Source organism: Girardinichthys multiradiatus, chromosome 9 (genome assembly GCF_021462225.1).
Source record: "Girardinichthys multiradiatus isolate DD_20200921_A chromosome 9, DD_fGirMul_XY1, whole genome shotgun sequence".
NCBI lineage: Eukaryota > Metazoa > Chordata > Actinopteri > Cyprinodontiformes > Goodeidae > Girardinichthys > Girardinichthys multiradiatus.
Genome location: NC_061802.1, coordinates 28,321,370 through 28,348,251, shown reverse-complemented (window position 1 = coordinate 28,348,251; position 26,882 = coordinate 28,321,370). Strand labels below are relative to the sequence as shown.

The 26,882-nt window shown below is 38.1% G+C and overlaps 1 protein-coding gene across 4 annotated transcripts in view; it reads right to left on the bottom strand.

The window, feature by feature from the left end:
- Nucleotides 1–26,882, bottom strand: part of tle2b (TLE family member 2, transcriptional corepressor b) — a 129,244-nt gene that overhangs the window by 86,416 nt on the left and 15,946 nt on the right. For 3 of the 4 annotated variants that reach the window (XM_047374017.1, XM_047374019.1, XM_047374018.1), the window contains exons 2-3: nt 21,473–21,570; nt 20,414–20,477 (exon numbers count right to left, since the gene is read on the bottom strand). In XM_047374017.1, the coding sequence (XP_047229973.1) occupies nt 20,414–20,477; nt 21,473–21,570 (162 nt within the window). Of the gene's footprint in view, nt 1–20,413; nt 20,478–21,472; nt 21,571–21,661; nt 21,685–26,882 lie in introns of those variants that run through there. The other variant, XM_047374020.1, reaches the window with a different exon arrangement.

Genomic DNA, 26,882 nt, shown 5'->3' with positions numbered 1-26,882 from the left:
GACATTTTAAAATGGTTTCCAGGATTATGGAAGGCTAACAGTTATTTCAATTGTTTTGAATTTCCCAATCCAAATGAACCAGAGGTTTTGTCTAGTTCATTTTCTACAAACTCAGTGTGATATGTTATATTTCTATTCCAGATCTGTGAACTATGACTGATAATACCTTCACAGAACAAAAGTCTAAACCATCCCTTTAAGGAAAATATTAGAAATCAAGATGAGTCTCTTAGATAAACTGGACTTAGATAAAGCAGAAGCAGCTAGAAGTTTTGCCGACGCAGAAACTATGTTGGATCATTTAGAGTAAACAGTAATGTACAAAACAGGCTCAACAGAACACAGCATCACCTGAAGAACACAAAAGAAAATCAAGATATGCCACATTCATTCACAAGAAACGTATTATGGATGCATAGACTTAAAAAAAAAAGTACATTAATAATAAAAATAACTTGTTAACTGTTTCACATTTTCCACTTTAGAGCATGTGGGAGTGCAGAAAAATGTAGCCCCGACAGAATGAAGAATAGCTCAGCAGCTCATTGTTGCAATAATGATCCTAATGAGGCAAAGCATTCTCCAAAACTCTGTAAACTAATTCAAGAATCACACGCTGCAGCTTTTGAGTGGGTTTCCTGGAGCCATGGATATTTTTCACCAAAGAAAAATCCAGATAAAACAAACTACCCAGGCAGCCACAGATTTTGCACACGAGCAGTGACAACATTATGAAACAAAATGTAGCAGAGGAATGAAGATTTCAGTGACAAAATCATAAGGCAACAGATGAGGAGCCTTCAATACCTCTGTGCAGTTTCTTTTTCTTGAAGATGGAAAACTGATTGATTAAAATACCTTCTGTCATTATATTTTCCAGTTATTTTTATTTATTCAATTCAATTCAATTCAGTTTTATTTATATAGCGCCAATTCACAACACATGTTGTCTCAAGGCACTTCACAACAGTCAGGTTCATACATTCCAGTTAATCCTAACAATTGAACAGTGCAGTCGGAGTTAGTTTTTTATTCAAATTGGATAAAAAGTGTTTCTATCTAAGGAAACCCAGCAGATTGCATCCAGTCAGTGACTTGTAGCATTCGCTCCTCCTTGATGAGCATGTAGAGACAGTGGACAGTCACTGGCGTTGACTTTGCAACAATCCCTCATACTGAGCATGCATGTAGCGACAGTGGAGAGGAAAAACTCCCTTTTAACAGGAAGAAACCTCCAGCAGAACCTGGCTCAGTGTGAGCGGCCATCTGCCACGACCGACTGGGGGTTTGAGAGAACAGAGCAGAGACACAAAAAGAACAATGAAGCACTGATCCAGGAGTACTTTCTATGGGAAGGAAAAGTAAATGTTAATGGATGTAGCTCCTTTAGTCGTTTCACCTAGAAAGAAAGAACAGATAAACTCTGAGCCAGTTTTCAAGGTTAGAGTCTGAAAGAGAGCACATATAATTAGTTACAGTAAAAGCTCAGTCAATTTCCATGTCTAGGAGAGAGAAAGGGTTAAACACTAAAAGACAGGGCTATGTGGATCATCGGTAGAGGGTGAGCATTAAGTTGTTGCATTAAGTTGTTTATGTACCTCTAATGGAAAAAAGATGAAGAATATCTTCAACCAACCTAATTGTAAAGTTCTGTGAGCCAAAACACTCTCTAAACATGCTTTACTTGAGTTCATTTTCATTGTTACTCTCCAATTCTTCCTGTCAAAGTAAAAGGGCATTATGAGTAGGAGGAAAATATTAAACATTAGCTATATCTTTGTTTAGCATTGATAATATATGCAATAAACGAAAGATTTTTTGGTGCTTACACTCAGTTGTACATCCAGTGACCGTAGAGTGGAGATTTATATTATGAGATTAATTAAAGTCTATGAACTACCTACTGGGGTTGAATTTAGGAGTGGTATTTTTATGCCCCTTTTCCACTGGCCCTAGTTCGGCGGCACGGTTCTACAACACTCAGCACAGAACCTGTTGTGTTTCCATTGACCCACTGACGGCTAAAGCTATGGCTTAAAGCCCCACCTCCAGCTCTCAGTGTAGTGTGCTGTGCTGCTATTAACGTATTGTGTGACATTATCACATTAAAGTAATCCATGTGAAACTATACAAAATAGGTCAATAAATAAATAAATACATTAATAAACGAAATACAAAAAAACTTTTGTATTATTGTACATGCAAGAATGTCTTAAATGTTTTTTCCATATATAAAATAGTCCACTGGGATAATTATCTGAACCATTGTCCAGCCAGAACTGAAAATAAGGCTCAGAGGTTTTAATGGGAGGGGGTTGAAGCAGAGAGGCGAGACGCTGCTGTCTGGACTGATAAAGCTCCAACGTTTGCCTGAAGAAGTTGCAATTTTGGGCTTTATGAGGAAGTTTTTGTCTCAGCCATTGCATAACAAGGACAATGACTTCAAAGCACAAAACCGCAGACTTTTGACTGCAGTGAAGTTAGTTTTAGGTTGGATACTGGATTTTTGTGCTCCATGGATTCTTCCTCCCGTTTGACCCAATGAAGGTAGTCTAATTACGGGCAGCTGCTCTGCCTGCTCCCTCCTGCTGCAGACGGTGTTCGCTTAAGGACCATCAATAAATATCCGAACCGAACACACTGTTTCATGGTGGTTTTGTTTTGTGTGTTTTGGAGAAAATGTTTGTGCGTCTGAACAGCTGGTTTTATGTTTTATTAGCTGATTTAGGGTGCTATTAAATACAGAACCCCGTCTGCATGTAAGCTGATATGTTCTTTTTCTTCTCCTTCAACCTTTAGGCATGGTTTATGATTTGTAAATAGTACAATTATATTTCGGTTAGACCCACTCCTGCCATTATTGCCCTACATATTATTGTAGTCGCTTTTGAGTTTTATTAACTTTCTCCTTCACAACACCGCCAAAAACGTTTACATTTCTCCTGGTCCCATGGCCAATCAGTGAACAGCAGTCTGTTCACATCACATGTAGTCCAGACTCAGCCCCAAAAACAGGCAGGTAATGGTACGAAAAAAAACAGTAATGGAAACTCTCACAAAGCTGGCCGAGTGGAGTGGAGCCAGGCTAAATAGTGCCAGTGGGAAAGGAGCATTAGAACTCAGGTCACGGTGTTCTGTGCTTTTTAATTTTTTTATGGCTCAAACTACCTGTCAAACACCAAATCTCTGGTGCTATGACACTACAGATAAACATATATAAAATGTATGTGCTTCCTCTCTGGTGTTGGTGTTTTTCTGTGCTGTCAAAGCTTGATGAAAAATTAATGTCTCCTCATGCAGCTTTTGGACACAGAAACACACAAAACTATATTTGGGTTTTCAGTTTTCTTACTGTATTCTTCCAGGACACACGACTGCACTAGTTATTATGAGAGATAAGTACTTAAGTTTGAGACTTGGACTTTAGTCACAGTTGCACAAATTAAGATTCAAGACTTGACTCAAGTTATCAGTCTTTATTTCATGTAACTAGGGTTGAAGTAAGTCCCAAACTGCAGCTTTATTCATTTATACTCCCACGACAATGTGGTTTTTGAAGTCGGGGCACTTTGGAATATTATTGTCTCATAACAATGAATTTATGTTAGCTTCGTACTAATGTCACACTGATGTCTCCTAAACTGAACTATGCATCAAATCACTTCAGGTTAGAACAATATCAGAACAAAATTAACTCTGACACCTTAGTTTCATATTTCCTGGTTCGTTTTACATTTTTGTTAACAATAGAAATAGAAGAATAGATAAAAAAAATATCCTTTATTGTCTCACAGTGGGGACATTCAATAGTTTCAGCAGCAAAGTGAAAGGCAAATGGAAGCAAGCAGATACACACAAAGGTAAAACAAATACAAATAAACAAAACATAAGAATAAGAGACTTTACAGTAAGGGAAAAAATTACAGCAAAAGAAAAAAATACTGTACAGTTATTTAAAAATGCATAAATAGATTAAATGAAATGTGCAGTGATTTTGAAAATGTACAAAATACGAATGTATAACTGTGCATAAAAAAACAACAGCCTATTGACAAGGAATAGGAAAAATATGCAAAGACAGCATGGATATAAACACTTATTGAGTTTGTTGGCAGCAGTGATGGTTTTAAGGTCTAACAGCTGCTGGGAGGAAGGATCTGGGATTACGCTCCTTTGTGCAACTAGGATGCTGCAGTCTTTCACTGAAGAGGCGCTCCAATTCTGCAACAGTTTCATGAATGTGGTGGGAGACATTGTGCAACTGCGATGCTATTTTTGCTAAATTCTCCCACCACTTGCACTGAGTTGAGGGGGCATCCTAGGACCAAGCTGGCCTTCCAGCTGACCCTATCTAATAATGCATCACAATACGATACTTGGAGCTTACCCTTTGTGAATAATTTAGATAAATCAAAGGTTAGTAAAGGTATGAGCTTTGGAGCTAATGAGGTCACGGTCATTTCCATGATTACAAGGATGAGATTGCAGCTCCTGTTAGGAAACAGGTCAAGAAAGCATCTTTGGAAATCGAAAAGCCCCAGAGATTTTCGCCTGTTCTATTCAAATTTAATTTGGTCATTAACAACCTCTACCCATATTAATATCAGTTATATATCATTTTGGGTATCATTATGGGTTCCCAACCAGTGAACACCGGATCGATATAGGCCTAAAGAGTCAAAAGATCAATAAAAACATCTGGGGATTGTGCTGAGCAAAGTTTTGGTACACCTGAGTTAACTGATTGACAAATGTTTTGCTAGATTATTCACTAAGAGCATAAAGAACGTTTTTTGTAAATATTGCCAAATTCTTCAAAATAATGGCACTTCCTGGTATAGTTTCAACAATAACCAATTTTCAACTTTCTAGCATTTTTCTTTGAACATAAATATATATTTATAATTCTAATGAGAAAAATACTACACCTTATTAATATCCAAAATAATTCAAAAAGGTTCATTAGTTGTTTTCTGGGATGAATTAAATATTATTGATACTGATACTAAGACAAAACAGTACGTCATTTAAAATTATAATCTACAACAATGCAATATAATGTGCAAAATAGATGGCATGCACCTTTGCGTTTGTAACAAAAAAAATTTGAATTTGTTTAACATGTATATGTGCATATTGAAGATATATTATAAGCAAGTTTTAGCAATGAAGCACTTATAGTCTTTTCCAGGTTTTTGTTTCACTGATCAACACTTAAAATTCAAAATGCAAACAGCACTGACTTTCTCAGTCTTTACAAACAGCTGTATTAACTTTATAGCAATGTTTTTCCCAGTCTGGAAAAGCAGGAATTCCTTTTAATGGGCAGTGGGAGAAAATAAGGCAAGTGAAATGTAGTAACAGTTGTCCTGTGGGTGTATGCCAGACAGCAGTAGAGTGACTATTGTAGTATTATGCTCCTTCTGTGTAGCAAGCCAGCAGCAACACACTGTGGTAAGCTGTTAAAACACACAGACAGTTGAAAACCTTTTTATAAAATAATTTGTATTTCAACACTGCAGTGCAGGCTAAATATTTTTGCTTTTAACGTTTTTTCAGCCATTGACATAGCCAACATACCTAAGAAAAAGCATATTACTCCACAGTAGCGTATTGTCCTTGTAGTAACAGGTGCACGACATAAATTACATCACGGTACATTAACAGCTGCAGGAGTTTGTGCTATGACTAATAACAGTTCTGTCTGCACAGTTAACTGTAGCACTACAGTGTGTTTTGTCTTTTTCAGTCACCTTTTAATGCATTCATATCCTCTTGCTTCCCTAATGTTTAATTACACCTCCAAGGCCTGCTTTTCGCTGCTCTTATATAATCCCTCTGTTGTGTCACAGTGATCTCATTCAGGATTCGGTGAAAAATCTATGCTCTATTTGAAGCTTCTGATACATGTGCTGAAGAAACCCTGTGTATATTGTGTGTGGTGTGTGTTAGGCCAGACAGAGGGCCATTGAGCCACATGGCTGATGTCACTAACCAAGGACAATGAGTGGTATGAGTGTACTGTCTCCCGACACTAATAATCATTTAAATCATGTCTACAGAAGTATATTCAAATGAAAATTGATAACTAAACTATTAAAGGATGCAGTGCAATTTTCATCTTAAACTAATCTCATAATAGGAGCTCTGACACTTATCTTGAAACATTTGTTAGCGTATCTAAAGACTGGTTTTTACATGGGTCTTATTGTGAAGGTATTAAGGAAACTGTGTGAAACATAAAGTTCTGTACCCTCTACAAAGTATGTGTGTTGTCTAAGTGCACTCGTTTTGTGTATTACGTGTTTAATAGAAGAAAGGGTGTAAAATTTAGAGTGTTACAGTTCAGGACAGAGCAAGTTGCTTTTCCTGTGATGTCACTGCTCTTTTGTTCTTCCACACTGCGCCTCACCAGTTAAGTGCCCTATAGACAGCGTATGAGCACCTCCAAGTGGTCAAACAATTATTGAGTAAATCACTCAAAAAAAACATTAGAGCACCCTGCCCCTGAATGCATTTCAAGCATTCGGCATGCTAAAGTGAGTGAATCTTTATCAGTGCAGGAGAATGTTGCATTGCATAGCATCAGACATGAGGTCATTGCTGTGATGTCTGAGAAGCATTAAGTTCTGTAGCAGTGTTACCTACAGCTGAAGCCAGATGTTTTCACACACTGCATATATTGAAATGTTTTCAGAATAATGCTCAAACATATAAATGTCACATTGATTTTAAGCATTCTAAATGTGTTTCATGAGTTGCCATCAAATTTTTAGAAAGACGTTATTTCCACCTTCAACTGTTCCAGTATTATATATAGTTTGTTTATCCATGCCCAGCAACTCAGCATGGTTATGCACAACTGAGCATCAGACCCAACTTGAACACACTGCAAAAGCAGATAATTTTATTTTTAAAAACTACAATTCATCACAATAAACGTTATTCTATTTAAGTTCTACAGCAGGAACAAATTATGCTCATGGACAATTTGAAAGATGGAGCGAAGTAAGACCAACTCCAACATTACACTCTACTAATAGTACTCTTCCAAACCCTCAAGCTGAACTTAACTCATAAATTATTCTTGTTATTTTACTTGCAAGTCATAGTCTATTATCAAAAGCAAAGATTGTGCCGTTTCTAATATTAATTTCTTGTATAGCCACCAAGCTTTTCCAGGCTTTAACAGGACTAACATATGCAACTCAATTTGCAAGAAATGGAGCAGGGTAAAGTCTCTCGAGCTTTAAATTGTTACCAATGCACAATATGAATTTAGATCTACCTTGGAGTCATTATCAGCTAAATTTCTTCTGCCTTACTTTATTTCTAATGTCATTCTAGCAGCCGGGTTACTTTACATAGACAAGGTTGCAATGTGTCTGCTCCACAGCATTCTGCCTTTCAGCATGCTTCCCATCTAACACCACCACCCACTAATAACACACAACACAGCGCCGTCATCAAGGAACAACAGATAAAGAACATTCCTGAAACTCTCTCAACAAGCCATCCTTTCCTTATTCTCGTTCTGTTTCTGCCTTCAATCTGCTGTTTCTCTCCTTTCTTTCCACTCTTTCATTCGTCAGGAGTTTGTGCTTCTTCATCTTCCCCTCCCAGCTCCACCTTCATGGTGTTGAGAGAGAGTAAGGCATTGGTGCCAGACTTTTTCTCTCTCTTTTCGGTCGTTTTTCCCACCCCTTCTTTAGATTCTGCAAAGTATGCTGGAAGACTTTAAAATAAGCTTTAGGAAGTTGGCCTAATCCAAGGTGATTTATCTAAATGGGACATATGTGCGTGTGTGTACCTACAAACGTGTTCATATTCATACAGTGTGTGTTTGTGTGTACACAGGCATGTGGGTGGGAGTCTGTGGGTGGGTGTGGATGAGTGTTTAAGCCTTAACAAAAGCATTGTTTATAGATGTCTCTTGGGTGAAGTTGTCTCTTTCATCTGCCCACCCACACACACTCAGACACATACTGTACAACCAATGTTAAATGGGGTGTATTCTGCTCATATCTATCTCCATTCCTAATTCTAATTCCTGTATTGGATCAGCTGGAGGGGAAGTCTGCTGTGATTGATTTTTAGATCACAGACTATGCGAAGGGTCAATGAAATTAGGCTACTTTTCAAACTGAGAGTTACTTAAAGTACAATAACATAGTGGGATACTATACTATTACATTGATCAATTAGTGAATCGAACTAGGCTTGAAATGCTCATCGAATAATATTTATGTAGAATGATTATTTATGATGATTACTATTGCTACCTTTCTTTTCAATAGCATTGCAATTATTAGTGATTAGATGGAAAATGTAAGTATTCTCTTGTGTTCTTTACATACTGTAATTATTTTAACACAATAATGTCCTTTTAAATTGGATTTTAGTTTTTTAATCTTTTAAAGACGATCTATGGACAAAAACCTGTGTCATCAGAAACTGAATTTGAATTGCTCTGACTGAATCTATATTCACATAATTTGAAATTAAATGCAGTGGTTTCAAAAAAAAAACTTTCACTAAATTGAAGATCTATTTAAAGATTTAAAACTGAATTCAGATGCTTCTATTTTGTTGTACTGAAAATTCAGCTTGACTACTTTCACTTGCAGTTCTATAATTCAGTTTCACTTCCAAAATTCAGGTGTTTTACATGAGCTGGCGGATGTCAGTCACCAAGTCAAGTGATCATCTATAAGAAGCGTCATGTAAACAAATATTGGACTAACTGTAACCGTTTTGCTACCGGGGACAGGTATCGGTCTGCATTTCCCATCGATATGTTTGACATTTGAAATCAAATAAATTCAGTTTTAAACAAATAAATTCAGTTTCAATTTAGTGTAATTAATTTTCAAACCAATGCATTTAATTTCAAGTTACGTGAATACAGATTCAGTATAAGCAATTTAAATTCCGTTTCTGATGGCGTAAGTTTCTGGTCATAACAATCATCATCAAAAAAAGAGTGATGGGAAAAAGGAATATGTTTTCCTAGAACGTTTATTTCCTAGACTTGTGGTAGAGATAACACTTTTTGGTTGGGTTGTGTCTAACTGAATGTTTCTGACTAGGTTAGACTAGGTTAGTATTCCCAGCATCATACTGTATTTCCACCTACCAAATCTATTATTTATATGTTCATTAATCTGCGAGGAAGATATACATATCCACTCACACCCATAGACGTTTAGCTGTACAGAAGCATTTCACAGCCAATTTTTAAAAGTTCCTGCCTATTTTCATGTGTGCGATTATGAATGAGGAGAACACGTTTTGTGGATAAAGAGGAACCACAATGAAAGATGCTATGGGTCGAATGATGAACAAGTCATTTTAAAACAGAAAGTAACCATGCAAGCTTTAGCCTCAAACTTTAGATACCTAAGGACTGTAGCTGTATGTGCTGAGCCAGATATATGTCAAAACATTATAGCACCAGAAAACAAACAAATATTTAAAAGACATTTTTCCGGCAATATGTTATCTAAACCTTAAAGCAGCTTTTCTTAACCGAGTGAGTCTCCGATTCGAGTAGCATGTTGAGGTTGAGCTATTTTTTGCACAGTGTCACTAAAGACATTCTACAATGTGATTTAGGGGGACTATACTAACACAGGCCATGTACTGAAGGATTGTAGTATGTTACTGCGCTTTAAAGCTATTGAGTTTTTAAGAATACACACCGCATTGATTTAATTTAGTATGGGACACTGTATATGGACAAATGCCTAATGTCACTGTGGACAAAATGATCATTGTGTGCAAGACATCACAGATAATGTGTGGAAAGTTCTCTAAAAATGATGACTAAAGTTGAACAACTCCGCTGTCAGGAAATACCAAAGCCATACAATGAAATATAATTTTTCTTCAGCCAAATGACCTCATTAAAAGAATGTTTGTATACTGAAGCACATAAAAGACAACTAATTAGACTGTTTTGGACAAATCTGGACATACACTGAGTAAGTAGACGGTACACTGGATGTGCTATACCTTGAGCTGATCACCACATACAGGCATCTGAAGCATTTAGGTCTTAGAAGTTAAGCTTTTCCTCATTGTTTCAAAACATGAAAACATTTTGACATAGACATCATTCATTATAACAATACATAAAGCAAATAAAGTAAAAAGAAGAAAATTTAAAAAATGTGTAATTTCAAAAAGTGTTGTAGCCTACATTTGGCCGACTCTGACTTCTTCAGTGGGTGATGACCGAATCCACTGACATTCAGCCTTCGAAGTTTTTCCTTGCAAACCCTTTTATGTGAGTGTAGGGCAGAATAACTAGAAAGTGGCAACCTTGAATTTGAGAATGCTTGCATTCATAGCATGTTCCCTACAGGAGACCTAGACTGTCTTTATGGACACTTTGTTTTTCCTCCTTCAGACAGTTCAGACAGGTTTAAGACTCTTAAAACCCGCTAAATCCTTCCCTACATCTGGCCATACTTTAATCCCCAGGACCATCACCCACTAGTGGATGGCAGAGCAATATTTAGCCCAGCAAAAGCAAGCCTTTGTCAGCTTCTGACGTCTTCTTTCCAGCTATCTTAAATCACTTTGATTTCATCCTCTATCTTCTAAGCATTATTTACTCTGAAACAAAAAAAAAATGCCCTTTTTGTCTTTTCTGTATTATGGTTTCTATTTTTCCTCCTCATTTTTTTCTCATAATTTTTCTCCCGTCTGCGTCATTGCCATTGTGCCCCCTTCTCTCATACGTCTTTCATCTGTTTTTTTCTCTCCAACTACCACCCCTCCCCGCTGCACCCCATATAACGTCCCCCCTTCCTAAGCAGCCTGTGACTGTAATGTTGCAGAGGAGAACACAGTGTGTCAGCCTGAATCAGACAGATGAGCTGGGAGAGGAGTAAGAGGCTGAGAGCACTGCATTAATCCATACACACACACACACACACACACACACCCTTCATCCTGCTTGAGGGGCCGGACATAGAGAAAGCATAAACACACACACAAGGTCCCACAGTTTCAATAAATGACCAACGACTCAGTGATAAAATCCCGATACACATAATACTCATTGAGAAAATACACTACTTCTTTATTTAGAAGTAAATTATGGAGGGAATCCAAATCAAAAAAACTGTTTTACTGTAAAAAATAATAATTATAAGTAGCATTTGTCCTGTTGTTAGAAGATTTTGTGAGTCTTATTATGGCTTCCCAAGTATGAATTTTAACTTAGTGGCTCTTATCTTTAAATGTCTAAAGAGTATGATAAATTATTGGAAACGATTGTTGATAACCCACTCATTTATAGTTCAAACATTAACATGCACACAATATGGGCATGAAAGTCATATTATTTTCATGCTGCATTTGAGCAGTTTATTTTCCACAGCAGAATGATGATTCGGAGTTTAAATTCATCGTTGATTCTAATCTCTAAATTACACATTGTTAAAATCATATAAACAAGCTCAAATATGTACAAATAACACATCCAATATGGTTAAATGTTCTCTAGTGTGTTGAAGAGAAACCACACACTTCTGGAAGTCATCAACAAGCTTTTTGCTTTATATTAGACCAGTCATTTTGCAAGAACTGGGAGATCTTAAAGTAGGCCTGGATTCCCAGCAGAGACCTCCCTTTTAAACATAGGTTACAACATTTTTAAATGGAGAGAGTTTGGGGATTTGGTAAATCGGTTCAAAAAGCTTAATATTATCCTTCTTTATCAATTTCAATCCATTTTTGATGTATGTGATCTTTGGGATCTTTGTCCTGTGGGAAAACCCAATTCTAGCAAGGTATCAACAATCTCACCCAAACTGTCACCCTCAGAATAAAGGTAATTGGTTAGGATGTTCAGGAACAACCCAGGAACCACCAAGACTGCTATGAACTGGAAGGGTCTGGAAGGGTCTGGAAAACCAAAGTCTACATTTATGCAAGTATTGCATCACCGAGGACCAATAAAGTGCCAACCAAAAAGGAAGCTTGTACTCCAAAATCAAAATATTTATGCTTGACTGAAATTTGAAGGAATATCTTCAGGTTCTTCAACCTCACTTCAAATGAACAGCTGAACAACTTAGACACAATTATGTGTTCCAACAGGACATTGACTTTAAAAAAACAGAAACTGCTTTTGGAATGAATAAACCAGGCCAATGTTAAGCTTTTGGACTGGCCTTCCAAAAATCCCGAAATTTGTGGAGGATGTTTAAAAGCTAACTCATGGCCAGGTTTCTACCAATCCTAATAAGAAAAGTGGTCAAATCAAAGCCAGAATAACACCAGAAGCCTGTCAATAGATAAACCTCTGCCACTTCTAATGAAGCATTTAATTAAATATTACTGAGTCCTATATGTATAATTTTGACCATTGGTGGATAAGAGAAAATCGACAATAAATTCAAACTTGTGCATCCAGTCTTTATTAAAATTCAACGATGTTATTATAAAAAACAAGAGTTCAAAAACATTATTGAAAGCCCAAATGTATATGACATCTAGGTGCGTGATGAAACTGTGTGTCAGTTATGTTAAAACAGGGAAATATCTGAAATATCAGTGAGTCCTCAGGATCACTATCCCTGTTCTAAAGCACAAATATGATCAATTAAAGTTCCACTAATTCCTTCTCAAAATACTTTCTATGAATGCCCAACTTCTCTGAATTGATTGCCATGTATTTTGCTTTCAAAAGTCCTTATGACCAGTCACTGGTCATTAAATACTGTATACAGATCAGAATACACAAAACTGTAGCAAAACTAACGATGGCTTAGTTTGTGTTAGTTTTTCTGAATCGGTTTCACAAAGAGCTGGAAGGTGAAGAGCTGCACAAATTAAAAACTGTATAATTACATTCCTCATGTCCAGCTACATAATACAGTTCTGTAACTCCTTCACTGTGAATTTAAACTCAACTTAAGAGACTCACAATTTAAATAAATAAAGAAATTTAAATAAATACACCATGTCTCACTCTCATTTTATTTTTGTTTTAAAATTAGATGCAACAATATTTTGCCTCATGCCAGGAACTTGGTCTTTCATTAACACTGAAACCCCTACTCCATATTAAAGGGGCAGTCATCCCTGTCCTCGGAGTTTAGTCTTGTGTTTGACGGTAGGAATGAGAGGAGGGCTGCAGAACAGTTCAGAATTCCTTAAAACCTTAATGAAGAACTGGTAGATTGTAGGACCCAAAAACACTTTTTAGTAGGTTGAAGAAAAAAAAGTAGAGGTTAAACTAACCTATCTATTTGATCTTTCTAGAAATCAACCTCTCACAGGCAGAACAGAGCTCTCCAGGCAAAAGTCTTGCACTTTGTGTAGGCATGTGACCGACACATCTACGCCGCCTCATTAGCCAAGGCTACAATGCAGCCTTATTTAAATTTACACAGTGGAATTCCAGAAGAGCAGTGAAATCTGAGAGCCATGAATTATAAATATAACAGCCAGAGTGGAAAAGTAGACACAGACACTCACAATGTGACTTGATGCATGTGTCCGTTTGTAGCAAATACCCCTACCATTCGCACCCACTTCCCCACTGTCCAAAAATATGTTTCTTTACAATAGCAATGGTAGAATCTATATATATATTATATCTGCTACTCAAAAGAAGTGCAGAGTGAAAGTTTAGGAAACAAAAATGCACTACATCTTTACCTGGCTGGGGTGTTGCACTGCTGTAACACAGCAAAAAGAAGAAATCTGAGCAGACAATTTTATTTCAAGCTTGAAATGTATAAAATGTTCACATAGCCAAATACAGAAGTATAGCAGAAGATGTGAGGAAAACAAACCGCAAGCAAGCTGTATCTAATAAACTGACATCTAGCAAATAAATAAATAAATAAAACTCCACACTGTTAACAAAAAACAATGACTGGTTTTCTGTAGCTGTTTCATCACATTCAGAGTCAAGCTGGAGTTATCAACCCTGACAGATCGCCAGTCCAACACATGGTTGCATTTGTGTTATACTGTATTCTGTTTGCAATCAAACTGCACAGTATTAAGTCTACTAGATGTTTAGGACTACTGACTACCAGTAATAATTATCAGATCTCACAAACACAAATGTGAGAAATAGTTGTCTAAACATTTTGCTACATATGAAATAAAACAGAAAACTTGCATCTAACAAAAATCAGTAGATGTAGTGCAGCAAAACTTTAAGGCAACCTTCCAGTAATTTGCCACTGAATAACCGGGTGAGGTTTCTTTTTTGCCACCAAACCGATAATTTATACCATCTTGTTGTTACTACAAAAAAAGCGATTTTTTTAAGGGCTGTGGCCAACTAAATGTTTTGCCATGTTTAACAATTCTGACTTTGTTCAGAAAAAAGAGCAATAAAAGCAGTAAACTTCAACAATATTGTTTTTTTAAATATATAAAATCAGCACCAGAATAACACAAGCTCATTGGCTGCCATACAGTGAATGTAGGTCAATAAATTACATATAGTTGCACTCACACCAGTTGTTTTGAACTGGATTTATAAACGTTCATTTAAAACACTACCAGGACTTTAATGTCCCCAGCTGGCCCCCAGCTGGACATACATTTTAAGATTTATGTTGAAAAAAGTTCTCCAAGAACTAAAGACTTCTACAGAAAGTCAGGAAACAACTGTGAGAATATCAAATATTTATGGAGGAGATGTTTTAGTGATGCAATTATGTATAAAGATGGCTCTTTTGCTTTGAGTAACCAAAACAGTAATTAAAATTTTGCTTAATAGAACCAATTTTGAACCTGCCAGTTGTTTGGTTCCTTGAAGGAACATCTTGTTTAAATGTTTAGGGTTTAAATGTTGTAGCAAATTAGTTTAAAACACTGTTTTGTTTGTGACGAGTATAAGAGTAGAAACATTTCCAGAGGAAATCAGGGGACAGCAACAGGACATGATCCGATCTGTACAGCCAGAAACAATCATGGTTAGAGCTGATAGTAAACAGCACTAACTGTAGGTAGGGAACAAAACTAATGCATATCATCCAGATATTCTGTCTCTTTGAACTTTGTTGCTGTATATAAGCATCTCATTATAGTCAGCCACTTTATTTGCAAGATGTATATTTATTAATGGCCATATCATCCTGGGTGTTAGCTGATTACGCTTACATAAAAACATTCATATGCATCACCTGCACAACACCATCTGAAACCATGTGTCCATGTTCCAGCCAAGTATATTTAGCATCTTAGCAGTGATGAATAGTAAAAGCAGGAGCAGTGCAGCGTGGTGAGCAGACCCCCAGCCTGTGGAAACAGGCCTCAGTGGATGACAGCCCTAACGAGCTAAATATAGCCTTCTGGGTTATCTCCTCTGTGGGCACAGCGAGTCTGTTGTTGCTTCACATTATTTACGTGTCTGTGCATGCACCCTCTCTCTTTCTTTCTTTTAGTTCATGCAACCTCACACTAGCACACTGCTATCTCTTTCTCTTCCTCTCCATGTTGCATCTCTCCATTTCATCCTTCTGCAGAATCCTTTATCCCTCCCTCCATCTTCTCTCTCCTTCCCCTTGTATCTCTTTTTTATTTCTTTTCTCTCATTCCTTCTCTGCATTTTTTACTCTCACTCCTTCCCTGTATATATCTTAGTCGTCTCAATCAGTCTCTCCCATTCCTTTTTTATTCTCTTTATGTCCTCTTCCCTTTGTACCCTTCCCTCTGTCCCTCAGAAGCTCCCCTTTTTCTGTCTGACACTCTCTGAGCCGTTTTTTTTTTCTTTCTCTGCAGCTATCTTTCCCTTTGAGCTCCTCTCCTCTCCCTCATTTTCTTTCCCTCCCTCTCATTTTGAAGCAATGCTTATGAGGTAGCATAGCACTGTGTTAACCATCCACTGCACCACAGTGAGCCCTTGTTCACATAATACAGCCTGGGGTTCTAAACATCTGCCATGCTAACCTACATGAATATATCATCAGTATCTGCAGCTCAATGACCTCCTGCCATGGGGAACTATAACAACCCTGCAATAAACCTAAAAATGCAACATTTACCAGCAGAGCAGTGGTGATATAGGCCAAGACCTTTAAAAAGTTATCATAAACAGTTTGACTTGAAGACAGCAGACACCCATGAGAATGTAAAAACAGAGGAAACATTTTCTAACACATAATTAGAGGTGATGATTTACAATGAAGAATTGTCTAGACTACTTGTCTCCGTATAAATGCACCTGCACTGTGATAGTCTCAGGGTTGTGTTCAAAGCGCAGAGAGCATCATGAAGACCAAGGAACACACCAGGCAGGTCCAAGATACTGTTGTGGAGACGTTTAAAGCCGGATTTGGATACAAAAAGATTTACCAAGCTTTAAACATCCCAAGGAGCACTGTGCAAGCAATCATATTGAAATGGAAGGAGTATCAGATCACTGCAAATCTACCAAGACCCGGCCGTCCCTCTAAACTCTCATCTCGAACAAGGAGAAGACTGATCAGAGATGCAGCCAAGAGGCCCATGATCACTCTGGATGAACTGCAGAGATCTACAGCTGAGGTGGGAGAGTCTGTCCATAGGACAACAATCAGTCGTACACTGCACAAATCTGGCCTTTATGGAAGAGTGGCAAGAAGAAAGCCATTTCTCAAAGATATCCATAAAAAGTATTGTTTAAAGTTTGTCACAAGCCACCTGGGAGACACACCAAACATGTGGAAGAAGGTGCTCTGGTCAAATGAAACCAAAATCAAACTGTTTGGCCACAATGCAAAACGATATGTTTGGCGTAAAAGCAACACAGCTAATCACCCTGAACACACCATCCCCACTATCAAACATGGTGGTGGCAGCATCATGGTTTGGGCCTGCTTATCGTCAGCAGGGACAGAGAAGATGGTCAAAATTGATGGGAAGATGGATGGGGCCAAATACAGGACCATTCTGGAAGACAACCTGTTGGAGTCTGCAAGAGACCTGAGACTGGGACAGAGATTTATCTTCCAACAAGACAATGATCCAAAACATAAAGCCAAATCTACAATGGAATGGTTCACAAATAAACGTATCCAGGTGTTGAAATGGCCAAGTCAAAGTCCAGATCTGAATCCAATTGAGAATCTGTGGAAAGAGCTGAAGACTGCTGTTCACGAACGCTCTCCATCCAACCTCACTGAGCTCCAGCTGTTTTGCAAGGAAGAACGGGCAAGAATTTCAGGGACGGCCGGGTCTTGGTAGATTTGCAGTGGTCTGATACTCCTTCCATTTCAATATGATTGCTTGCACAGTGCTCCTTGGGATGTTTAAAGCTTGGGAAATCTTTTTCTATTCAAATCCGGCTTTAAACTTCTCCACAACAGTATCTCGGATCTGCCTGGTGTGTTCCTTGGTCTTCATGATGCTCTCTGCGCTTTGAACAGAACCCTGAGACTATCACAGAGCAGGTGCATTTATACGGAGACTTGATTACACACAGGTGGATTCTATTTATCATTATCAGTCATTTAGGACAACATTGGATCATTCAGAGATCCTCACTGAACTTCTGGAGTGAGTTTGCTGCACTGAAAGTAAAGGGGCCGAATAATATAGCACGCCTCACTTTTCAGTTTTTTATTTCTTAAAAAGGTTTGACACATCCAATAATTTTCCCTCCACTTCACAATTGTGTCCCACTTGTTGATGATTCTTCACAAAAAATTTGAATTTATATCTTTATGTTTGAAGCCTGAAATGTGGCAAGAGGTTGACCAGTTCAAGGGGGGTGAGCACTTTCTCAAGGCACTGTATGTGGTAAATAGTAAGAGGAAATAATAAAAACAAATAGGAAATTTGACTGTTACTTATTTAAAATAACAAAATTATTTGATTGCTAAATCACTTTTTTCACAGTCTTGTAATTTTTGCTTTGAGTGCACAGTTAGCATTGATTGTAATCACTGTGCTATTGTAACATATTTTACATCACTTGCAATGGATTATATACAAAATCTGTTATATAATCAGGTTTTGCAGAGCAAAGCTGATGCTCCACCAGCAGGAAGTCAGACAGGTAAGACATTACAAAAGTGTGTATTTGGCTGGGGAAATAGAGAGTATTAAAGTCTGCAGTAATGAATTATGTCAGGTGCACAGCTACATGACGTGTGTTGGCATAGTAACACACCTTTGCATGTGAGAGCTGAATGAAATCATATTGGTATAAATTCAACATGTCACCTGAAAGAGAACGAATGCACCATGAGCTGGTATTTAAAATATATAAAGTACAGTATTATAAAGTGCTCATGACATTCAGGAATATGTTGGCAGAAAGCAGCAGAAACCAATTTGTTGAAAGAGAATGTGTTTTCTGTTTGACCTAATAGTGGGAATAAAGCATGCAGTTACCTTTATAGAAGCTTTTTCAAACTTTACACTGGGATAGACCCTATATGGACTTACAATGTTCTATTTAGATGTACACCATTGGGTTTTTCAGTGCATGTGTCGTGTGTATTTTATAAGTTGATCTCCTGCTTCTCAGCGGGACTCTAAATCACTTGTCTAACTGCCCGTTTTCCTGTCTGCTTGCTTTTTTCCTCACACTGTCCTTCTACTTATGTGCCTGTCTGCATCTCCCTCTTTCTGTCTATCCATCTGTGTGTCTATCTAGCTTACAGCCCTGATCCTGCCTTCTCTTCCAGGTTTATGAAATGCGAGCAGCTTAGCAGATGGTGCATATTGTATTCTGCTTGGCTCGTTCTGGGTTTTGTACCACAGACGAAGGCTTAGGAAGGAAGTGAGCCTTTAGTCGCTTAGATGAACCGACACAGGGGGCTCAGGTTATCAGTGCAGGAGAGAAAAACAAGAGCCACAGACACAGGTTGAAATATGTATATAAAAGGTTTAAAGGAGGAATGAGTGTGATGAGAAATACGAAATAGAGAGAAGAATTAGAGTAATTCAAGTAGTGGGAATGAAAAACGTTCATAGCCACAACCTTTGGAAAAAAGTAAAACCCCAATTCTAGTGGATTTGGGACGTTGTGTAAAACGCTAATAAAAAACAGAACTCAGTGATTTGCAAATCCTGTTCAACTAATATACAACTAAATACTCTACAAAGACAAGATATTCATTGTTCAAACTGATAAAAGTATTGTTTTTTTTTTGCAATTATTCACTCATTTTGAATTTGCTGCTTGCAACATAATCCAAAAAAGTTGGGACAGGGGCAACAGAAGACTGGAAAGGTTGAGGAATGCTCAAAAAACACCTGTTTGGAACATTCCACTGGTGAATTGGAAACAGGTGAGTGTCATGATTGGGTGTAAAAGGAACACCCCCAAAAGGGTCAGTTGTTCTCAAGCAAGAATGGGGAAAGGTTAATCACTTTGTGAAAATTTGCCTAATTAAATAGTCCAACAGTTTAAGAACAATGATTCTCAACGTACAATTGCAAGCAATTTAGAGATTTCATCATCTACAGTCTATAATATTATCAACAGATTCAGACTATCTAGAGAAATCTCTGCGTGTAAGCGGGAAGGCCAAAAACCAACACTGAATGCCTGTGACCTTCGCTCCCTCCTGAGGCACTACATTAAAAACCGACATCATTCTGTAACTGATGTTGCCACATGGGCTCAGGAACACTTCAGAAAACCATTGTCAGTTAACACAGTTCGTCGCTCCATCTACAAGTGCAAGTTAAAACTCTGCCATGCAAAGCGAAAGCCATATATCAACAACACCCAGGAACTGCTGCTTATTTTAGCAAGACAATGCCAAGCCACATTCTGCACGTGTTACAACAGCGTGGCTTCGTAGTAAAAGAGTGCAGCTACTAGACTGGCCTGCCTGCAGTCCAGACCTGTCTCCCATTGAAAATGTGTGGCGCATTATGAAGCGCAAAATACAACAACGGAGACCCCGGACTGCTGAGCAACTGAAGCTGTTTATCAAGCAAGAATGGGAAAAGACTTCCACCTAGTTAGCTTCAACAATTAGTGCCCTCACCTTCCAAACCCATACTGAGTGTTGTTAAAAGATAAGGTGATGCAACACTGTGGTGAACATGCCCCTGTACCCGCTGTTTTGGAATGTGTTGCAAGCATCAAATTGAAAATGAGTGAATATATGCAACACAAAAAACAATAAATTTATCAGTTTAAACATGAAATATCTTATCATTGTAATGTATCATTTTTCAACCTCCCTCTCTCTCTCTCTCTCTGCATTGCCTTTACTATAAGCTACATGGATTGATAATGCTATTTAAGCAGGTGTAATGAAGTTAAGGTGGTCATTCAAATCAGCTTCTGCTTCAAACAAAGAAAAGTAAAACCAAATCATCAGCCCTGTTAGTTAACAAAAGTTTAGTCTGTAATTTTGTCAGAGGAATTCAGATTATTTTCAAACGAACAAATCCTATACAAGTCCACCAAAAATGAGGCAGGACTCACCATGATGTAGTGCCTCTGCATTTCCGTCTTCTCACTGGCCAGCTTCTCACATTCCAGCTTCAGGCTGCACAAACACCAACACATCCAAGTTACACGGTTTCTCTCTATCCTGTAATAAACTCCACAGAAGGAGTTTCTCCCATTTAAAGTTTCCTTAAGGTTAGCAAATAATGACTTCTGGATAAAGAAGTTGTGTAATTCTGTATTATATGTACACTGCTATGTAATCAACCCAAAAGCAGTGGCTGCAGAATAATTGCCTGTATTACTTTCAAATGTTTCAAAATCACTGCAAGTCAATAATAAATTAAAGTCAAAAAAACGGTTCTTCTCTTTTTTTCTGTGTGTCACAAAGCTCATTAAGTCCAACCAGTTTTCAAGACATGAATCGGTTTTGAGTGTTTAAAAACTGATTGTAATTCAGCTTACATTTCTATGCTGTGACAAAAGATAGTAGCAAACGCAATGGAAAGTTATTTAAAGTTGTTTGCTTAACATTCCAGTGTACTGTGAATAATGCCTAAAACAAAAAGGCATTGTCTAGTTTAAAATGTCTCAGAGTACTTTTTGCATCTCCATTCCTACAAATTCCTGTATGATAGAAGCTATGGAGACTATCCTCTCTCCCAAAGGACTCACTGTGCTTTTATTGGTCTGTTCTATTTGGTTAGGTGCAGACAACCTATCAAAAACCCAATTTTATTAAAAGTTTGCAGGATATATTTTTGCAGTAAAAATGCAAAGAAGACAGGTGTGCATGAATTTTAGATAATTATGTTCACACTTAATAAAGGGGACACTCCTGGCATGCTCTTATCTTTATTTGTTAATCTTTAATTACAATATGCTGATTTCAATAGAATACCTTTACTATCGTTATACAAATGTACAATGAGATTAAAAAGCTGCTACTTTGCAGTGCAGATATGTCAGAGTATAGCTTAAAAACAGTAAAGTACATTGATAAATACATAATTTTGCCAGGTTCATTCTAAGTTTATCTTAGCTAAAGACCAGAAACCCATTTGAGTATGTGTATGCATGTTCGCCATTGTTTACCTGTGATATTGAGCCTGGAGGAACTGGAATTCCTCCTTGATTCTGTCCAGAGTTTCCAGGACTGTGAACTTGAAAGACTGGCCAGGCTGCAAGGGGACCTGCACAGGTGAAAGACAAAAAGAAAGAATGGATAAAAAACATACGGAGAGTGTATGTGTATGTGTTTGTAAAAAAAAATGCAACACACACTTCACGTTCTGTTGGTGAGTAAAGCTGAGTGTGTGCTTGTGCACTTGTGTGGCAAGAAGAGAAAAGAGCCAAGATGAAAGTGAGAGGGAAGGTCACTTCCTCTTCCCACACATCATAAAGCCTTGTCCTCTGCCTCTCTCTCATCCTCCCCTAATGACTGACTCCTTCCCTCCACTCCCTCTATCCTTTCTTCCTCTCCTCCTCTTCACCTTCACTTCAACATTAGCATCCCCTCTACTCTGTCATGCCGCTAATGTATTCAAGCCAACCAGGAGCTGAGAAGGGAAAAAAACATCAAATGAATGACTCAAGACAATCACCGCACCATCTCTCACCTGCTAAAAGCTAAAGAAGACCCAACAAAACAAGCAACTCCCAGGAGGTCTACCACCACCTGCCATCCATGTCTGTCTAAAGCACTGCTGATAGCATCCCACCTCCTCTATAGTCTCCATGATGTTGGAGAAACACAAGCAATGTTGCTTTTGATGCTGCAGTTGTTTTCTTTGTAGATAGAGCTGAAGTATGCAGAATACGTAGTTTTCATAGGAGGTGTTTCTGTGTCGTTTATTTTCTCTTCCTTCCCTTTCAGATTGGTTAATTTCACTTCCCCCTGAGATTTATAATATTGCCTTTCATGATGTCTACAAATTTCATGCATTCAGTCTGCATCCCTGTCGTAACCATTTTAAAGCTTGTTTAATGTGTTTATGCATGTCTTTTAAACTCTTAAGTGGTTGGACAGTTCTAATGACCAACACTGCAAACTACAGCAGCGGGAATACAAGCAACGTAGGCAGCATTTTCTAATAAATATCACTTGAAAGTTAAAAAACTAACCTAGCTTTCTTTTTATTGCTAGTTAGAATGCAACCACATATGGCACATCAACAAAAAATGGGGGTTTTAGCTGCTTGGCATTGAGCATCAATACACTGCATTCTTTATACACCAGCAAGGGCGCCTCCGTGTGATATGTTGAGATTGGGGGATAGGTGCTAATAGAGACCCATTCCAGCAAGAGAACATAGTTTCACACTATTTTTGTGTTTCTTGTAAGAAAGGGAAGGGTACTGTAACCTTTTGCAGTCCAGCAAATTATCTGATATTTTATTACGCTGATTTTAAATTTCAGGAATGTTGAGAAACAAAATTTACTAATATTTTAAAGACTTGTTGTACTCTGTTACCAGCCCACAACTAAATGGAAAATCATGCATTTGATATGTTATTATTGAATATTGCAATGTCTGTATTATTGCAATTAATTCACATTTTCCTCCCTTCCCTCCCTATGATGTTTCCCTATGTGACCCTTGGCATCTTGGTCCCGATCATCTGTGTCAGGTGTGAGTATGCTTCCAATGGGCTAAATACATCATTGGCTTCTAAACCATTGAATTCAGGACACTTACAGTATAGGAGCCAAGAAATATTTTATTTAGAACTGTCCATTGCCATATTCATTGTAAAACCACAGCGACCATATATGTTTAAAATTTGCAGCCCTATTATTCATTGAATGGGATTTACAAATGGATGAAAGCTGGTCGTTTTTCACATCATTTCCTCAGTATAGTGCACAACTCGCTAAGTATACATAATTTTATCGAGCTCAAAATGTAAATTCAATTGTCTTATATTGCTTCTCTTCATAATTCGACTTGAAATCTGTATGATTCAATTGAATTGAGTTTGTAAAGTGCCTTGAGATGACATGTTTTGAATTGGCACTATATAAATAAAACTGAACTGAATTGAATTATATAATACATCTTACAGATTGGTCTTTTACTGACCCACATTAATTAATAGGAAATTCGATTTAAAAGAATGCATAAGGTGCTAACCTTTGGCACAAATTTTGTCCTGAATTCGAATCAAACCACCTGATAGTCGATGTGGCTTATGTATACCAATAATTCCTGTTGATCAATATTCTAGGCATAGGAATGATTATATTAGAAGCAGTTTGCAGCCACCTAGTGGTCCGAGCTATGCCAATTTGTGCCCAGTTTTGTTCCTTTTCATACCAAACACCTAAATTTATATATATCTATATATAGATATAGATATTATTTTTTTCTAATGAAATATCAATATTTAGCCAAGTATTTATTGAGAACAAAAACAGAAATATTAAAATTTTCATACAAGTCTCAGGCAGTAAGGAACCATACACAGCTATTATTTTCAACAAATGTTTTTTTGTGTTTTTGTTTTTTTTACTTCTCTGTTTTGGGAGATTTATTAGCACCCTCCTCTGTGCACCAGTGTTGGTTTATCCCAAAAAGCTTAGTTCAGCTAATGATCCAGCCCTCAAAAATAATTGTAGATATTCATGAGGCCCTTTGGAAAAATAATTTCCCACCTGTTAATCGATACAAGAAACATCCCAAACACATGTTAAATTATTTTCAAGTTTTTGTTTTGCTTTAGACAGATAGAGGATGAATAAGTACAAATAAATAAAAATAAAAGAGGTGCTAATAAATACCTTTAGCACTGAGGGGGGCTTGAGGGTTGTCCAAAGAAAAACAGGCTTAAGTGAGTCATCTGGTGGACTAAATTTCAAACTACCCCCACAGATAGCATAATGCCATATGAGACAAGCAAAGATGCTTTCACAATGCAGCATTTTGACAGGAAAGCATTTGGCAGAAGAGCATCGGAGCTGGTCATAAATTACACAATTTTGCCCATGTAATCTACAGACTTGAAACACTGTTATTTTCCCTTAACTTACAAACTTATCCAATAACCTTAGAAAACTCAAGAAATTAAAACTTAATGATGTCTCATTTACTTCACAGATAAATCCGAATCAAGACACGTAACATACACCATGATTTCATAATTTGCCCAAACTGAGCCGGACAATGCCGTCAGTATGCCGCATCTGGGTGGTTATCGGTTTACAGCTAAGGCTAAAAGATTGGCGCTTTCAGTGGTGGGGCTTCATTAGTTGAAACAAGCACAATTCAATTAGATTTCAATTAGTCTGATGGCGGAGGTCAGAGACGCGGCGGGTTCCTCAGTAATTAATCCGCAGAGCCGAGCTAAACTGAGCTGAGGCAGGCAAAGCGGGGATATATAGATGGCTGGATGGACACAATGCACACAAACCCTCTGTCTGTGTGTGTGTGTGTTTATGTGTGTGAAGGTGGGGCAGGGTGGGTTGGGGTTGGGTGTAGGGTTGGCGTCTGCCAGCAGATCCCCACTGACCTTGATTCACACCACACACACACACACATATACACACTCAGTCGGGAAGAGGAGGAGGGAGGGATGAGGGGATAGATACTGATCTGGCACATATAAACACACACATGCAGCCATAAGAACATTGGAAAACAAACAAACATGCACCACTGCACATGCACATTCACTCTTTAAGCGCACAAAAAACACACAAACCTCAGAGGGGTGGGGGTACAGGGATGGATTGAAAGGGAGGAAAAGTCAGAGAAGAGATAGATACCCATCTGTCAGATGAAGGGATGGATGTAGGGAGTGATGGACCAGTCTGACATTCTTTCAGAGGAATGAATGCACAAGCAGAAGGACAGATGATGAAAGAGTAGTTTGGCTGCTGACTAAGAAAGATAGCCAGCCATTCATTCGGCTGACACAGAAGGAAGAGGGTGAGGGGATGGAGAGCGCAGGAGAGAAACAGACAGAGAGTGTCTTTGCTGTAGTCAACACAGCCAGCTCGCCCTGTGCACTGTCCATCGGCCTGTGGTAATACCGTTCCAACCATCTGCCGCCACGCACCTACCAACGCCAGCCACGCGAATGCACATGAATATAGAGTATTGCTGGTGGGTTACATCATCAGCACTAAGTCATATAACAAAGCCTATAGTCACAGATCAGGATTATACAAGAGATTTGTGATTTGCAACCATTGGTGTCAACACGCCATACACAGTGCAAGCTGTCGAAAGATTTTAATTCCTTTCATCTGCTGGACAAAATAATTTGACAAATAAATTTTTCAGTTGCACCTTTCTGAATAAGTTTAATCGACCCTGGAGCAATAAGGCTGTGGGAGTGCAAAAAGGAAATGAAAAATCCAAGAAAAAAAACTTGGACAGTTCTCAGGAAGAAAGAAATATATTTCCTGCTCATTCTGAGCTCCGTCTTCCAGGATAGAAAGTCTTATATCGAGAGTTGGTGTCAAATTAGGCTATTTTTATAATTAAGGGCACCTATTCAAGTATAAGCTTGATACAAGAGCTATGTGTGCATAGATATGAAGGTATGTTTACAAAGATTAAGGCATTAGCAAGTAAAGCCATATGTACACCACAACAAACATTTGTTGTTGAATCATAAATGTGTTTCATCTCTCCTGTATTGTGGCAGATATGACATCCTCACTGCAGCCCTAACTGACTAAGGTCCAAAAAAGACAATTATTCTGCCTAATGTTTCATAGGTTGTATGTACACACATTAGCTACTTTGTTTGGAATCTCTGTTACCCTCAGAACTACCTTAGAAAAATTCAGCAAGATGTCAGAAACTTTTCTCAGATTTTGGTCCATATTGACACAACAGCATCACACAGTTATGCAAATTTGTGGCCCTGCACATCCATGATGAGAATCCTCCGGTGACTGTGATGGCCACTGAAGTGCAGTGAACTCATTATTATGTTCACTAAACCAGTTTGTGATCATCTGAACTTCTAAAAGGGGTCATAAAGGGATGGACATGGTCAGTAACAGTACTCAGAAAGGCTGTGGCATTTAAACAATGCTGAATTAGTACTGTTCATTGAAAATATACCCCACACCATTACACCGCCACCGCCAGCCTGAACCGTTAATGCACAGCAGAATGGATACATGCTTTAATCTTTTTTACAACAAATTCTGACCTCACAGCTGAAATCATCACTTATCTGACAACCTTTTCCTATCTGTGTCAGGATCTGAGTTTGTGTTTGTGTTTTTGTGCTTGCTACATGTGTTCATTCTCAGGTGGTGCTGGAGCTCTCAAGTGTGCTGGGTGACAGGTGCGACTTATTCCACTGATTGCCAGGAGGAGTACTTAAGCAGGAAGCTGCCAGCACTTCAATGTGAGAGTGTTTTGCCACAGTGGTACAAACCCTAGCCACACTCCAAGTTATGCTTCGTGCTTCGTACTTCAACCTCGTTTAACTTTGTTTTTGCTGCTCTGCAGATTTTGAAAGCCTAAGCTTTGGATCTATGTCA